At 41.6% G+C, this 16,175-nt stretch overlaps 1 protein-coding gene across 2 annotated transcripts in view; it reads left to right on the forward strand.

Moving 5' to 3' along the window:
- Window positions 1–11,091: 11,091 nt before the first annotated feature.
- The window catches only part of ARK2C (arkadia (RNF111) C-terminal like ring finger ubiquitin ligase 2C), a 155,123-nt gene continuing 150,039 nt past the window's right edge, over window positions 11,092–16,175 (forward strand). The window contains exon 1 of one of the 2 annotated variants that reach the window (XM_069218869.1): window positions 11,092–11,569. In XM_069218869.1, coding sequence (XP_069074970.1) covers window positions 11,509–11,569 — 61 coding nt within the window. In that variant the 5' untranslated portion in view covers window positions 11,092–11,508. The remainder of the gene's footprint in view (window positions 11,570–16,175) is intronic. The other variant, XM_069218868.1, reaches the window with a different exon arrangement.

Below are 16,175 nucleotides of genomic sequence, written 5' to 3' on the forward strand. Positions count from 1 at the left end.
TTGACCCTGGGGCTGCGGGGGGCACACGCCCCCCCCCGCTTTTCATAAACTACATTTGCCCCAGGCAGGTGGCTGTCCCCGGACTGCAGGGGCCATGAGGGCCCCCACATTCATTTATTAACTTGTGCCCGGGGAGGTAGTGGTCCCCAAGGTTACTATAAGCCAAAGGAGTGGGGCCCTGTGCACCTCCCTCTTTTTTACAGCCCCAAATGCTCCTAGGAGTTGACCCACCCATGGACAATATAAAGGAAGAGAGCAGGAGACGGTGCTTTTTTTTTTTTTTTAATCTGTGGATCCACCCATGGATTTTTCTGAGATTTGTTTAAAAAAATGCTTTTTTAGGCCTGGCGGAGTCTCTGGGGGACACCTGCACCAAGGCTAGGGCTTCAGGGTGTCCCTACCATGTCCCCTTTTCTTTTTTTATCTTTTTTTGTGGGACTCGGCTGACGCAGAGTCCCAAAATGGCCGTCAACACTTTCTTGTTGAAGTGTTGGCAGCCAGTCAAATAGCATGGGACAGTTGGATCTGCGGATACTCTGCGTCCCTAATATCTCTATTTTTTAAACTCTAATATCTCATAAGGTACTGAATGGATTTACACCAAATCACAAAAAGCACGCTTTCTGGACCAACAGCTAGCTATCTGCCAAATTTGGTGTAATTCCGTCCAGCGGTTCAGGATGTAGTCTTATTCAAAATCCCTATGGTAAAATCCATGGGGAAAACACGTTTTGGAACCCCCTCTTTTTCTCGTCACCCGCTTGATGAATCACTCTGAAACTTTCAAGACAGCAGCTGAAACTACTGTAATTAAAGGTTTTGAAAATTTCATGAAGATTTGTCAAGCCGCACCAAAGTTGTTGGCAAAACAAAAAATGCTATCAATCTAGGTCCTAACTATAACTACCTCCTGGCGATATATATATATACACTAGTATTGGCATGGTCGCTCCGCACCAAATCGCCGGTGGTGCTGAAACTGAACAACATTGGCACATATTAAGAAATGACCCGATCATATGAAAAGATATTAAAAGAAATCCACAGATCACTTATCGGAGAGGAAAATCTATGCGTGATGAGCTTGTAAGAAGTGATGTCAGACAGCATGATAATAAAAAGATGTGGCTAGCTCAAAACGATGGTTTCTACAAATGTTCCAAATGTACCGCATGTAGGAGTGGAGAGAACATTAAGACAGTTGACAAAAATTGTAAAATCATACATAAGTTCAAGGGAGTATATCCTTGTAAAAGTGATTATGTCATTTACACACTTAAGTGCAGCTGCCCTAAGATGTATATAGGAAGCACGAAATTACAGGTGCATAAACGCATTCCACAACATCTGAGAGCAGTTCAAAATAAAGACGACACCTATCCGTTAGCCAGACATATCCAAGAAGTACATGGAGGAGACATAAAAAACCTAAGATATAGTGTGATAGATGGGATACTAAAGGATCCTAGAGGAGGAGATAGAGAGAAGAGGTTAAGAATTCTTGAGTCGAGGTACATATTAGCATTTGACACAAAAGAACCTAATGGATTAAATAGGAGTGAAGCGTTATACATACATTTAAAGAGTTAGATTGCATTATGCGTTGACTTCAGATAATGGGATATTTATAGCATAATAATCAAAGTGATCAAGGAATTATGATGAAATATAGCATTGGTTATATGACTGCTTGTCAATGGCTTGAATGGCCATCTTAAAATTGTCGATGATGTCTATAATTATTTCTGCCAGAAATTCATTTTTTCTCGTTTTTTTCATTATTTTTTAATTATTTTCATCTTTTTTTGTATTAGTACGAGTATTTATACAACAGTTGCCCAAACAAGTTAATATCATAGATGAAACAGATTTGATGTTAAAAATTCCATTTTGATATATTTGATACGGTCGTTTTGACCACGTGGGATATTGTGTAGCAATTATCATCGTTTTGATCCTTGTTTGGGCGATTTTTAAGAACGAATTGTATGACAATAGATAAATTTCAATTTATTACATGACGTGATGAATATAATGTGAGATATTATGTATTTTTAGTGCATTGGTTTGAATTAATGTATTTTGGTTAAACAGATCCGAGATGACACGATCGTATGAAATAATATAAATAGTAAACAAAGATGGCGCCCAACAGGCCGATGAAGGCAGTAATGCCGAATGGCGTTCCTGTTGTGCTTGCACAATAAATCATTAAGAATACACGCTCTGGACGCTCTGGAGTGCTGATTCTCTGATTTATTGTTAAAGGCAAGTGTATATATATATATATATATATAAATATATATATATATATATATATCCATTGTCTCCTCCTCCTTATCTGTACTTTCGTTCTCTCCTGCTCCCTCTTTCGTCTAAATTATAGGTGTCTGAGTTTCTAAAAGAATTTGAAATTGATGTGAATTTGAAAATGCCACTTTTAGAAAGTGGGCATTTTCTTGCATAACCATTCTGTGTATGTCTGCTGAATACACATCTGGGTCAGGATGACAGTTGGTCTGCTTGTGTATTAACAGAAAGGGAGCTGGGGTATGTCCTGCGTATCCTGATGGCCCATCACCAGATTGATGGGTCTTCCTGAGCTAGAATGGTGGGAGGAGCTGACAATTACACCTGAATCAGGCTGTGCCTGTCCTCACACAAAGCAGTCTACAATCCCCTGGAGTGTGTCTAGGGCCAGGGCAGGGAAGGCAGGGTCTTGTGCACTACAAAGACTTCTCTTTGAAGTTTGCCTACTTCAAAGACAGAAATTGGTATAAGTACTGGATCTCTGACACCACAAAAGTTAGAACACTGCTGGTCTGGGGACATTCAGCCAGGAAGAAGAGCTGGATGCTGTTGAGGGACTGCCACTCTGCATATTGCTGTGCTGGCCTGCTGCTTGCTGCTTCTGTCCTGGTAATGAAAGGGCAGACTTGGCTTTCTACATCCTGCCTCCAACAGTTCTCCACAGGCTTGCACTGAGCTTTCCTCAAGAAGTCTCAGGGACATCAGAGACTTCACCAGACAGAGCCTGGTCTCTCTTGCTGAGAGTCCTGACTTGCTAAGTGGTGCCAAATCTAGCTCCTTGCCCCTTGGGAGTGAGTTCTGGTGCAACAAGGAAGAAACTAGTGCATTGATTTCCAGAATGACTTTGGAATCTGTGCCGCTTTCCGACTCTGTGCCACCGCCTGCACCAAAGCAATGGTGCCCGCTGAGTGCAACCACTGTGACCTGCTACACAGGCCCACGCCGCAGTAGCATCTCCGAAGCCCCCCACACTGAGTCCAGAGTGCTGTCTCACGGATGTCTGTGGCACCCGCTGCAGCAGCTGTGGCCCTGTGGTGTGACTGTGAGACCGCAAAGTCAACACCTCACGTCTTGGCCTGCTGGATTCATCGATCCTGCTTTGTCGTAAGGAACCGACACCTCACTGCCAACATCGCATCACCTCCTCTGCAACCATAAGGAATCAACGCTTCACCTCCCTGGTGACAGTAAGGAACCGACGCCGCACAGGGTCCAGCAACGGCACCTTCCCGACTCTGTGAAACATCTTTGTTCCACATTGTTTTCCAAAGTACTGTAACCAGGGTCTACACAACCCTGTAGCCGGCTGCGCTCTCTTGTGGGTGGCATTGGGCTGCTGGAATCAACTCCGTACAGACGCCATGAGAGCCCCAGTTGGAGCTATTGTGTTTCTAAGCACTATACGAGGATTCAATATTTTTTTTAAATCATATCTTTACTTATGTATGTTAGATTTTGGTTGTTTTGGTCTTGTTTTACTCAGATAAATGTTGGCTATTTTTCTAAACTGGTGTGGAGTACTTTTGTGGTGTTTTCACTGTGTTAATGTGTGTGTACACAAATACTTAACAGGTGAGCAGAGATTATATTAGCTGTGTGGCTCCCTTACCCTGACTAGAGTGAGGGTCCCTACTTGGACAGGGTGCAAACAACTGCTAACTTGAGACTCCATTTCCAATGTCTAACATTATTATATATATATATATATATATATATATATTTACAGAGAATTTTTCATTTTGCCAATAACTTTGGTGCCATTTGATGAATCTTCACAAAATTTTAAAAACATATACTTTGGTCAGTTCAGCTGAACCACTGAACGGAATTGCACCAAATCTGGCAGAAAGCTAGCTCTTGGTCCAGAAAGTGTGCTTTTTGTGATTTGGTGTAAATCTGTTCAGTGGTTTTTCAGTTATCAGAATATAAAAAATACAGATATAAAGGGACGTGGGCCTTCGTGGATATGGACCCGGGTCCAGATCGACAGATCTGAGGGAAAAGCAAGGCCCTAATTGGCTGGCCGCAATATGACAGAGAAGTTACAGCCACCATTTTGTTTGCTGCATCGTCTCGGGGGTGGGAAAAGAAGAATGTAAAAACACATAAGGGGTCAGGCTATAGGTGTGCTGACCCCATAGGACACAAAGGGGTTGCCTGCAAAACAATTGCACAATTATTATTTTTTGTCTGATCTACAGACCTGCCGATCCACTGTTGGATCTGCAGATCCAGACAAAAAATGTTAAAAGAAAAACTACCACTGCATGCAACCTCATGCAAAGGCCATGTGCAGCTTGGGTTCATGCAAAGGCCGTGTGCAGCTTGGGTTTGGGTGCATGTAGTAAAGTTGCCCGCCGAGCCTGACCATAGGGCAGGCCCTTCGGCCATGCACGGCACTGATTACATTTACATCTGTGCGTACTTAAAAAAAACATAGAAGTTCACTGAAAAAAACAAATGTTACAGGGACGTTATAGTTAGGTTCTGAATGTACTCGCACAAACCCAGATGCATTCAGCACTTATAGTAATGGTTAACGCACATAATTATAACTTGCACCCTACGATAACTATAACTTGCGACTTTACCATGCACAGCTAGTTACCCCACATATTACATCAATGATTACACTTTCTATGACATCACTGATATTATTACTGCAACTTTTGCAATAAAATTATTTATGAGAAAAAAAGTGCATAGAGGGGTTGCAAGTTATAGTTACTTGAGTTAACAATAACTATAACTGCTGAATTTCTCTGGTTTTGTGTGAGTAAATTCAGAACCTAACTATATGGTCCTTGTAACTTTTGTTTTTTTTAAGTGAATATATATACACACACACACACACTCTGCTCAGCAGCATAGATCCTGTATATAAAATATACTACTTATTACTACTGTTGAGTGTGGAGAGAGGTGAAGTTGTGACTGAGCTATGATATGCCTCCCTCAACAATGGTCATAAATAGCATACTATACTCTGTGCATGTGCATGCAAATACACATTTTTGCATGTGTATTTCTTTAAACCAGTGGTTCCCAACCTGTGGGCCGGGGACCCCTGGGGGTCCGCGAAGCCTCCTCAGGGGGTCCGTGACTGCTCAGAAAATAAACTAAAATTAACAGATTAGGTCCCCAGCTTTCAGTAATGGTTCAGTAGGGGGTCTCCAGATTCCAATAATGATTCAGTGGGGGTCCCTGGGTTACAATAATGATAATGTGGGGGTCCACAGATGTGAAAAGGTTGGGAACCACTGCTTTAAACATAACATATTTATCCAAAACTAGGATAAATTTGCACTGCAAGGTAAAATCACAGTGAAGAGACATCTATCACAACAGTTGATTCCCTGTGTAACGTGAAAAGTGATTTTCTGGAATCCCTTTTGCTGTACTGTGGTAATAAACTTGAATTTGACCTTTGCACTGTAGTGATGATTGTTTGTATCCACATTTAATAGGGCCATTTCTCTAAATAATGTACTATTGGTATTGGGTACCTACACAGTTCAATATTTTGCCACTAAGGGTAATTCTGAAGACATGCCACAGCCTTCTTAATGTTTCAGGCTTGCAATGAATACAAAGAATGTGTCACTGTGTTTATTGATGACTGAGCTAGTGCAGTGTTTAGTGGCTATCTTGTCATTTCAGGTAAGGATATTTTGGTTTTCAAAAGAAATCGACATGGGACATATTGTGATAGGACCAACTTCTGGAGCACCTAATTTGTTGAGAATGTCTTTGCAAACACTGATGAATAGAACCTGAACTCATAATTCTCCGTGGATCAACTTAAGCCTTGGATAAACTTTTGAAGAGCTTGGTTTACTTTAGAGGAAAGAGGCGACCTTATGATTTGCGATCTAGTGGGGAATCCTGAAAAATGTGTAAATCCCTTCATATGATGACGGTATATCTCTGACTTTTGCACTCAATGCTTTCACCAATCTCTCTTGGTGATCTCTTTTGAAAGAGATCACTAAGGCATTAAATAATTAGTATAATGGAACGGCAGCATCATGTTTTTCCTGTCAGTGGAGGGAGACAATATAACTTCATCTATATGTCTGAATTTAATTTAACTCATTTTCTATCATCTAGGCGAGCATCCTGTACGAAAAAAATGGCATTAACATCTCAGGAGATATTCTTGGGAACGTGATGTTTTCTTCACTCCACCCTTTATCCTTCCATTCCTGCTGTTCTCATGTAAGACGGTCCTTGATTCATTTCGAGGAAAGTATCTGCAGGTGGAGTGTCAGTGTAAAAATCATGCTTCATTCCCCATTCCTGCAATGAATGTTGTGTCTTCGGTTTTTGAACATGACGAACGACCTAGGGCAGTTGCCTCACAAAGATATTGGACTTCTGGATCTTTAGCATTGACAGGGTCGTGAGAAGTCTAGGAGTCTGCCAACTTGTGTGATTCAACAAAGTTCTAGATTAAAGGTTTGGGTACTGAGCTTCTCAGTCTACAGTGTAGCTCCCTTCATGAGTTACAGCACTAACTAAGCCCCTGGCTTCAAGTAGGCTTCAGAGACAGCTGGGTCTCACGGAGTAACTGAGCATGGAAAGTGAAAGCTAGACTGTCTCACGGTAGCTGATGGTATGATGTGGGCCAGTGCAGTCATGAGTGAGCCCAGCTAAGTTACATGGTCCCTCATTAAATACTAGTTCACAAGTGACCCTGATGACTAGTTGGGTTGTTACTTGGCATCTGCAGAGCGTAGGAGTGTAAGGCACAGAGGAGAAGGATAGTCTTGCACTGAAGTCCACTAGAGACAAAGACATCAGAGCTGCAGCTGTTGCGGAGGTGCGACACCTATGAGTATCCTGCCATGAACCCCCCATTGCTGATGAATTCCAAGGATGGCGTTGAAGATGGCACAAATGTCCACTTGATTGTGAGGCTGTGTACACTGTGTTGCCTGCAACTCAACCTGTGGTCCACTGCAACAGACAAACTAATACTTTGCTGCCAGGAAAGGCTTGAATGTGGTCGTTTTGCATCCATTAATCCTTCTGTGAGGTGGCATAAAACCCACATGCAGACATTTTGTGACAGTCCCAGACGCCTGATGTTTGCTTCACAATCATTGTTTACTACCAGACTCACCTTATCTTTTACCCTTACAAACGTTGGCATCACATCTGCTCTTCGGATATCTTACAGTGTAGACTGTCATTCTAAGACGTGCTCCACATTTCAACAAGAGCCCCAGTGCAGAAACACCAATGAAACCAAAAATCTGGGGATATGATTACAGGATCAGGAGGAGATCACATGCTATACTGAAGGCATAACTTAATAAATAATAAAGTGATTACTAGTTTGAACATCATACTTATTATTATGGTGTTACACATTATGTGGTGAGCGCTGTTGCCTCCCAGCAAGTTACCAGATACCCAATGTTATTATAGCTGCAACATCTCTATTAGACCTTCCTCTTGATCTTATCATACACTTTACAATGCATGTTATGGAACCACAAACAAAATACTCTGGAGGCACTATACTTTTTTGTCTAATTCCAAAACATGCTCAGGGTACGGATCCAATCCCTCAATGGGCCATATGCTTTCACTGACAAAGAAGGTGGGTGGAGGCTCGGCTCCTGTATACACTCTTTGCTGTACACCTGTTACATTATACATAAGGCAGATTATCAGGGTCAGTTTTTTCTATTGGTGTATGTTGTTGCAGCGACAGGAAATTAAACTAACATAGTCAACATGGCAATAGAAGGGAGTCATCAGAAGTCACTGGATTTGGTTCTGTCTCCAGGCAGACCAAGCATGACGTGTCTGAAAAGCTATGTAAACTGAGCCTACATGTTGTTCATCTGTAGTGATTCTTTATTATTTTATAATGTTTTTTAATACTTTAAGTATTGGTCTATTTTATTTTATTGGGCAGATAAAAGCCACTTCTTTTGTTTTATTTCTAAGGCCCTCAATTATGAGTGGCCTGGTGTTTGGTAAATCCCGACTCCGCTGGTGCCAGAATTCATTTGGTGTGATGCTGTATAGGTGTTACTGTTTGTTTACTTTCAGCTGTCACAGCGTGAGCTCCTGCTGTTGTGCACTGTGCTTGGCGCAGGCTCTCGCTGTGACGTGTGCTGCATGTTTACGTCATTAGGTTCTCTGCAGCAGCATGTTCTGTTTATTTTCAATAGCGTGTGTTTTCTTTTATGAGAGACTCGTGAGTTTCAGTTTGATATTTGGTTGTTGAAGCTGATGGCTCGTGTGCAGGTAACATGTTGTATTTTGAATGGCACAACTTGAATTTTAAATGTAAGTGTGACATCGATTTGACAGTTTTCTCCTTGTTACCTGTGCTCATGTCATGTTGGTTGTGGGCTTCTATTTTTGAGGCAAATTAAAGAACTTCTACACAGGATCCTGCTTGGCCAGCCTCAATTTATTTCCATATTAAAGCGCTTGCAACATGTGATAAACAGCATAAATTTCAAAATTTTAAGGATACATAAAAATCTGCATGTTCTGGTAATAACTGGCCATTTCCCACTCCAGTAAATTTAAGGAGGGTTGATCTTCCGAAACTTACCTAGACAAATGTGCAGTTTTGTGTTGTTAGCCACAAAACTCATAATTCTGGAATGTGAAGTAAAACATATATACCAGAAAATAATATGCCACTCGTATTGAGGGGTCTGCCACACTGGATTTTAGGTTAAGCAAAGTGGCAGAAAAGAACACTTGAAATTATAATAGTCTTCTGTAGAGGGTCACTAAATAGGTATGAACGACCATTAGTTGTCATTCTGTGCCAGAGGAAGGTCGTCGCAATGGAAATGAATGTATTTGCCTTTGGGAACGGGTGGGAGGTTGGTGTGTTGAACTGGCACAGACTACCAGCACTTGAGCATTAAGAAGGGCTGTGTCTGGGGATAATGTTTCAGCTGATTAAGGGTCTCTGAAAGGGGCCAGCTGCTGTGGTGGGGAAGGAGCAGAATTGATGGGGGGATGGAAACCCAGCCGGCGCTTTTGTCAGACACATGCGCTTGGGTCAGTAGCAGCCATTCTAATTTCAGAAGTGCCTTCAGGGGGAAGGGAAGGGTCATACGTTTAGGTTGGCAGACAATACATGCCACAAGATCTTTTGAAATGCGTCTAACTCAGGTTTTTTGGTATCCTTAACTGTGATGTAATTGCACATTGTTTCCGTCAGAAATTTAGGGTAAGTGGGCTTTACATGACACGTTTCTTTGAATGTCTCCCCATTTCCAAGATTCAAGATTACATTTATGTTTCCAATTCTAAAATTCAAGTGCCCATTAATTATTCCGATGATAAACTCCGTGTGTACCGTGAGATGTCCTTAATATTCAAATCATGTATGGCATTTCCTGCATAAATACTTAGCACCCTGAATTCCACGTTCCTTTGTTTCTTTTATTGTATGATTCGGATAAATAGGTGGAGGTGCCTGCTTTACATCTAGCTAGTGAATTCATCGTTAGACTGTGCGCAGGAGAAAACGGCTGCAAATAGTCGTTACTGTTTTCAGATGCATAATTTCAGTTTACGAGCAACTTGACTTGCTACGATTGGTTTGAAAAAACAAGAGAAGTTGTGCTAGTTAAATAAATGAATAAACGACTGGAACAAAAACGCCATCATTTATAGATATAAAAGAATAACGCAACTAAAATAGCTCTCTGCAAAGGAGAAGAAAACATGCATGATTACTCGGCTAGACATTTTAGTAGGACACAGATACCTTTTATCATTCATTCACTGAATTGAGTAATCTTTTCTAATCTCCTATTGACCATCTGCGAGTGATAAATGGGCTTTTTCCAGGCATTGCATTTTCCTGCTTAGAGCCACCGGTGTTCGTCGATAGGAGGAAACTGCAACGGTTGCAAATATCGGAGACATTTTTTTTTAGCTATTAAGGTGATTTAGGGTGAACGACGAGTAAATCAAATTCTTACATGACCTGCATTAGCCCAAAGAAATACCCGTATATACAAAGTGGAAAAAAAATCCTCATTTTTTTTTTTTTCGAGAGCAAGACTCAGGCATAAACTCCGAAAGACAAAGGGCATCCGATGAAGCGCTTCATTACCTCATCAGGGCTAATGAACGGTACACGCTTCACTCCATACACAGTTGTGTATGCATTGTTCTCCTTAAATAGCCATTGCATCTTTAGGAGGTGTATGATGCCCTTGTCTCACACCTAGCGCACCAGGCGTGTACCGTCTGATTTATTCTGTCAAGCAGCCGTGTTGGCGGTACAAGAACACTACATACAGTACAGTCCTTCTCCACGTATAAATAGAAAATGGTGTTTCAACGGCCGCAGCCCGCTGACAGCCGTTGACGGCCATCTTGGAAGCGCGCGTGATACCTGTCCGGAGTACACACTGGCTGCCATCTTGAAACCTGGAGCGTTTGCCCTTCCTTTAAACAGGCAGCCTAGCAAAAAATTACCGACGAACTAAAAAAAGTTTAAATTATTGCATTTGTAAGTAATTTTTAAAAATTACTGAAAAGAAAAACATAAAATATGTTAATACTGAACATACTAATATTACGACACATTGTATTTAAACAGAGGTCTGATTATTCACCATACTTATTTAGATAGATCCGACAAGAACTAAAACAATGCACAGATTTCCCACTTTCGGGATGACACCGCGTGGATCCCACTTAACGCTAAATTTCTCCATTCAATTATGGCCGCCTCGTTTCCCTCCAACCCGCGTCGTTTCGCCCCAGCAGCTGCGCGTACGGGGCCTGGTCGCTTCGGTTTTCGAGCCGCAGCCGCAGCCTGACTCCTGTGTCGGAAGGGGCTCCCGCCGCTCCTCCTCTCCCCGCTCCGTCTCCATTGGCTGCGGCCGGTGTCGCGAGGCAGCCGCTGGGCGGCACTGTGACTGCGGCCCCCCGCCTCCGCCTGCCTCTCCTCTTTGTGTGCGAGGAGGCAGCTGCAGCACCTCTCCGGCCGCACGTTTGAATGTACAGAGGGGCTGGAAAGGACCACATTTTCATGGGCCATCTGTCTCCCGGCGGCAGCAGGAGGAGCTTCGGCGGCAGTCTCAGAAGCGACACGGGCAGCGGGAGCAGCGCCTGAAGACCCCCCGGCAGCGGAGCCCGCGTCCTCGCCAGCAGCGGCCACAGCCACGCAGGGACCCCGCTCTCCGCAGCCGCGCCATGGTGTTGGTGCACGTCGGATACCTCGTTCTTCCAGTCTTTGGCTCTGTGCGAAACAGAGGTATTATGTGCTCTCACCCCCGACAGGGGTTCTTCTCTGTCTTGTCTCCGCACTGCCCCTTTGTGAATGTCTGTGCCCAGGGCTGAGCTAGCTGGAGATCCCACGTCCTCCCCCACCAAATAACACTAGGCACCGTATGTTTTTTTTTTGTGTGTAGCGTCTTGGTAAATGTACACAAAACAAGTATTTTTTATTTTTTTTAATTGACATGGGTAGGGTGGCACCATCTGCATTTATAGGTGGGCACACGCTTAATTTGGACTCTTTCAGACATCACCAACAATAAATTCCCCTTGTTTGAGCGTAGCGCCTGGCCCTCCTACTCCCCTTCATTTCCATTGTTCCCACTTTCTTTTGTGCCAGACTTTAAGGTCTCACTGGAGGCGAGGCTGTATGGTCTGTCTTCTCTTCGCCCCTGTTGTATTCCTGCTACAGCTCTTGGGGGGGAGGGGGTGTATCCTAAGTGGCACAATGGGTTCTCAACAGATCTAATACACATTTACAGATGTCTGGAAGGAGACACTGGGTGGAAGCATGCACCAAGAACGCTCACAACATGGTTTCAATTATTTCATCGGATGCATTTCAGCTTTGCATAGAATTTACCAGCCGCCTTGTATACATTTTCCCCTCTCACTTGGGATTCCTGTTTAGGCTTTGTTATATGGTTGATAGGGACTCTCGATTCTATAGTTTTTACGGTGGGTTGTGCTGTTGTAGTATTAGGCTAGCTAGTATTAAGCCTTCCAGGCAGTACATTTTTATGTGTGAATATGTATTACCCCCCCCGTAAATTAATAATACATGCATTTTACCCACCATTTGCGGCTCTGTTATAACCTATTCCTCACCTTTGAATAATGGATATATCCAACGGGTTAAGCCACGTTATTCATGACACTTAAAACATGTTTACACGATTTAAACTGCAACACTTTTGCAATAAGTAACACATTTTTTTAGAGGACATCAATTTGCTAGTCATATGGTATGTGTATATTGTATAGTATATTCACGTGTGTGTGTATGCATATATATATATATATATATATACATACACACACTAGTTTATTAGTTTAGTTGAGCCTATAATTCTCAAAGAAATGAAGCAAGTTAAAATCAAATCTGTTAAGCTTTGTTTTGCTTGAAATGTTAAGCAGATACGATATAAACAATAATCAGACACCTTTTGTGTCTTCTGCAGCGTGTTTACAATAGTCTATAGCATACGTGACTGTGGCTTTACTGCAGTCTCTTCTGTGAATATGGGATGATGACATACATTTTGCATTTATCAAATCTTTTTTTTGTTTTGTTTTGTTTGTCTCTTCATTGTGTAGCACAGTGAATGGTCGACATGCTGCTGTGTGGTGTGGCCCTCTTCTGCCTCTGCATTTAGCTGTATTGTGACACCCCTTCTTAACCATTTCCTGTTTTCATCCAAGGAAAGCATTGCTATTTATTTAAGCTGCAGTATCTCCTGTCGCTCGACTGCCATTTTATTTGTATTTTCCAAAGGGCCCTGTTCATTTCACGAATGGACAAGGCCATGCCCACTCGTCTCATTTGCATTTAGCCACTGGTGGCATCTGGCAACCCACGCAACTGAAGTTAATCGATTGTATACAACATTGAACTTGCCAGAATACAATTTATCATATATTGTTCGGAGGCTGCAATGTATTTGCATTCGCATTTTAAGCCGTACCAATTTTAGCACGTGCAGTCTGTAATTTTATGCATGTGCGAACCAATTCATTGTGGGTTGACACTGCACTAGACACATTGTACTGGCCGTACTTTGATGCACAATTTGTTATTTTCAAGTGCCTTTTACAGGAGGCTGTAGAGCACCTTTTATAGAACGTTTTTACGTTTTGCATTAATTGATTATACTTGTAGATTCTCTTTAATTTGACTCCACCACCCGATAAGAGATAACACCACTGGCTAAAGAGAAACGGCGAGGTGACAATATGGTGCATTCTTGTGATAGAAGATACTAATGCTTGACACTGAAATCACAATCTTCTTGTAAACCTTGTAGAGACTGTAAGCTTAAATCTGTTTTCTTTTTAGTTTCATTGTAGTTGCATAGAGTGTAGGCCATTTCAAAATAGATGTAGAGAATAACAGCCATTTTTGTATCTTCATCTTGTTTAGCTATAAATACATTGCACTGTAAATTCCTGTTCAGTGGACTCATTTTGCTTTTGCGGATGCAGTATCTTATGTTTTGTGGTCATTTTAGGCCAGTCATTCCTTGCTGCCGTGGCTGCATTTTGTCCCCTATTGAATGCACACAAAACAACCCTTTATCTATAAAAAGATATATATTTATTAACAGTTACCAAATTGCCTGAAATTCTGAAGGCTTTGGTTCTGTTGTAGTCGGGCAATGACATCCATTATTAAGAAGTGCTTTATGCAGCTCCTGTCTATTCCATTCGCCATGCATGTTACAGCATTCTTGTTATGCTTTTGTAAAATGCATCATACAGAGGGGTACTGCATCTTGTTTACATGACATATCCGATCATTTCCCAACCAGAATTACCCTGCTTTCGTTCCAGGAATTATACCTGGATTTATTTTAAAAAGTAGACTAACCTTCGTAGTTAATGGTACATACATTCAATTATTACTTCTATAGAAAGATATGTACTGTGTTAACTACATACCAAAACATAAAAAAGTGAATGTTTGGGAAATTCACACCAAAAACAATTGTATTCAATTGTTAAGTGTTGTCCTGTTGTAAAAATACCTTCTGGCAAAATGGATTTCCATTAAACAGGGATAACCTTTTTCTGCTGTGCTAAATTACTTCCTGTTCTTATTTTGTGGGTAATTTTCTGTATCAAATATCCTTTTGGTTGTGGATCTTCACCTTTTTTCTTGTACTAAAACTAAAGCATGGTCTGTATTTTTTTACATTACCTAGTTCTCTGATTGTAAATCTCTGTAGAGACATACCCTGCTGAAATGTAATGTGCTCTAGCCAATACATCTGCTCATTGTACGCTGCTTTTGTTCTGTTTGCCCCCCCAAAGCATGGTGGGCCTTGGCCTTTTTGTATTGTGTGCATGGTGACATTGTTACACACAGTTCCACTAATACTAATATACAATCTCTCAATAAAGAAACTAGTTTTCCTACATTAACCTAGTGTGCCTTTTCTATTGCTGTTTACCCATTTATTGTTGTATTCCTCCTCTTTACAATATTTTTCCTCGCTTTACCTCTTCCCCATTTGTAAGTTGTGAATGACTGCGTTGAAGGTACTACACATGGGACCTTGTTATTTCTGCCATCCCCATAACTTTCCATATCAATCTGGATATACATATCTACAATACCTGTACGTACACACACACTCGTAGTATGTATATCCAACATGGCTTCACCACGCAACTGTTTTGCTATGGAATACCGATTGCACTTTGACAATCAAACCTTCCCACCAGTCTTGGAATGTTATTTTTGTACAGAGTATACTGGTTTTAGTTTTATGTCTCAATTCTTAACAATGATAATAAAGATCAGGCTGGAAACTGGAAACAAAACATCATCCTAGCAAATGATTATATTAAAAGACTGGTTTATTATGCTAACATTGAAATAGCCGGTAAAGAGAGAAGCTCTGCTTCTAAAGTTCAGGCAAAGGTTTATCAAAATTAGACACGGAGACCTATTTCCAAAGGGGTCCTGCTGCCTTTCCTCACAGGAAGGGAGGAATGCTGAGCCCTTCACAACTAAGCAATCTCTAAACATCTAGGGTAATTTCCAGTTTTCAAGGCAGTCTTTGAAACGTTGTGATCCTCACCTTTCATTCTCTGTAGCTTGTGGCTACTCGACCTAGGACTCTACCTTTCAATAAATGCACACCCGGATGTGTTTTGACTACAACGAAGGTCTGTCAGGCGAAATATTTTGTTGCCTTAACGAGTCAACCCTTCAACACTGAAATATTCCTTCAGGTTTGGCTTCCCAATTATACAGGGAGTCCATTAACATTTCCGGTTTGTTTCTCTGCAGCATGGTAGGGTAATATTATAAAACACTCAGCGTAGATCACTGTGTGCAACTGGTGGCCAATAACAATACATTAGCGGGCTTTGTAGCTCTTGCTCCATTGTCTTTAAAATATGGAGATAACCTCATTGGATGCGACTTCATACAAATATGTAATACAAATTACATCACTTGGGACTAAAGTGTACTTCTGCCAACTATGCAATGGGAAGAAAGCAGATTAGAGAGGAAAAATCCAGGCTGATTGGGAAGTGACTTTAAACAAGCCCATGGTGCTCTTGAAAAGCCTCTTCGCTCTCTCATCCCTAGACTTGCTGTCCATCATGCTGCTCCTCTTCCCTTGTGCACCTACGTTGCTGATGTTGTGTGACCATCATATTCCTGCTTCCTGGTGTACAGTCAAATAACACCAACTTTTCTCCTGGATGTATGCCCCGGTCCTTTGTCCTCTTTCTTTCTCTTGCTCTCATTTTTTTCATTATAATTTAAATTTGTACATTAAGCACTTTGCTGTGACGTGTACAAAATGATATAGGCATGCACACACGAGACATGTATACATAAACACGCA

The sequence above is a fragment of the Pleurodeles waltl genome, chromosome 1_1 (genome assembly GCF_031143425.1).
Source record: "Pleurodeles waltl isolate 20211129_DDA chromosome 1_1, aPleWal1.hap1.20221129, whole genome shotgun sequence".
Classification (NCBI taxonomy): Eukaryota; Metazoa; Chordata; class Amphibia; order Caudata; family Salamandridae; genus Pleurodeles; species Pleurodeles waltl.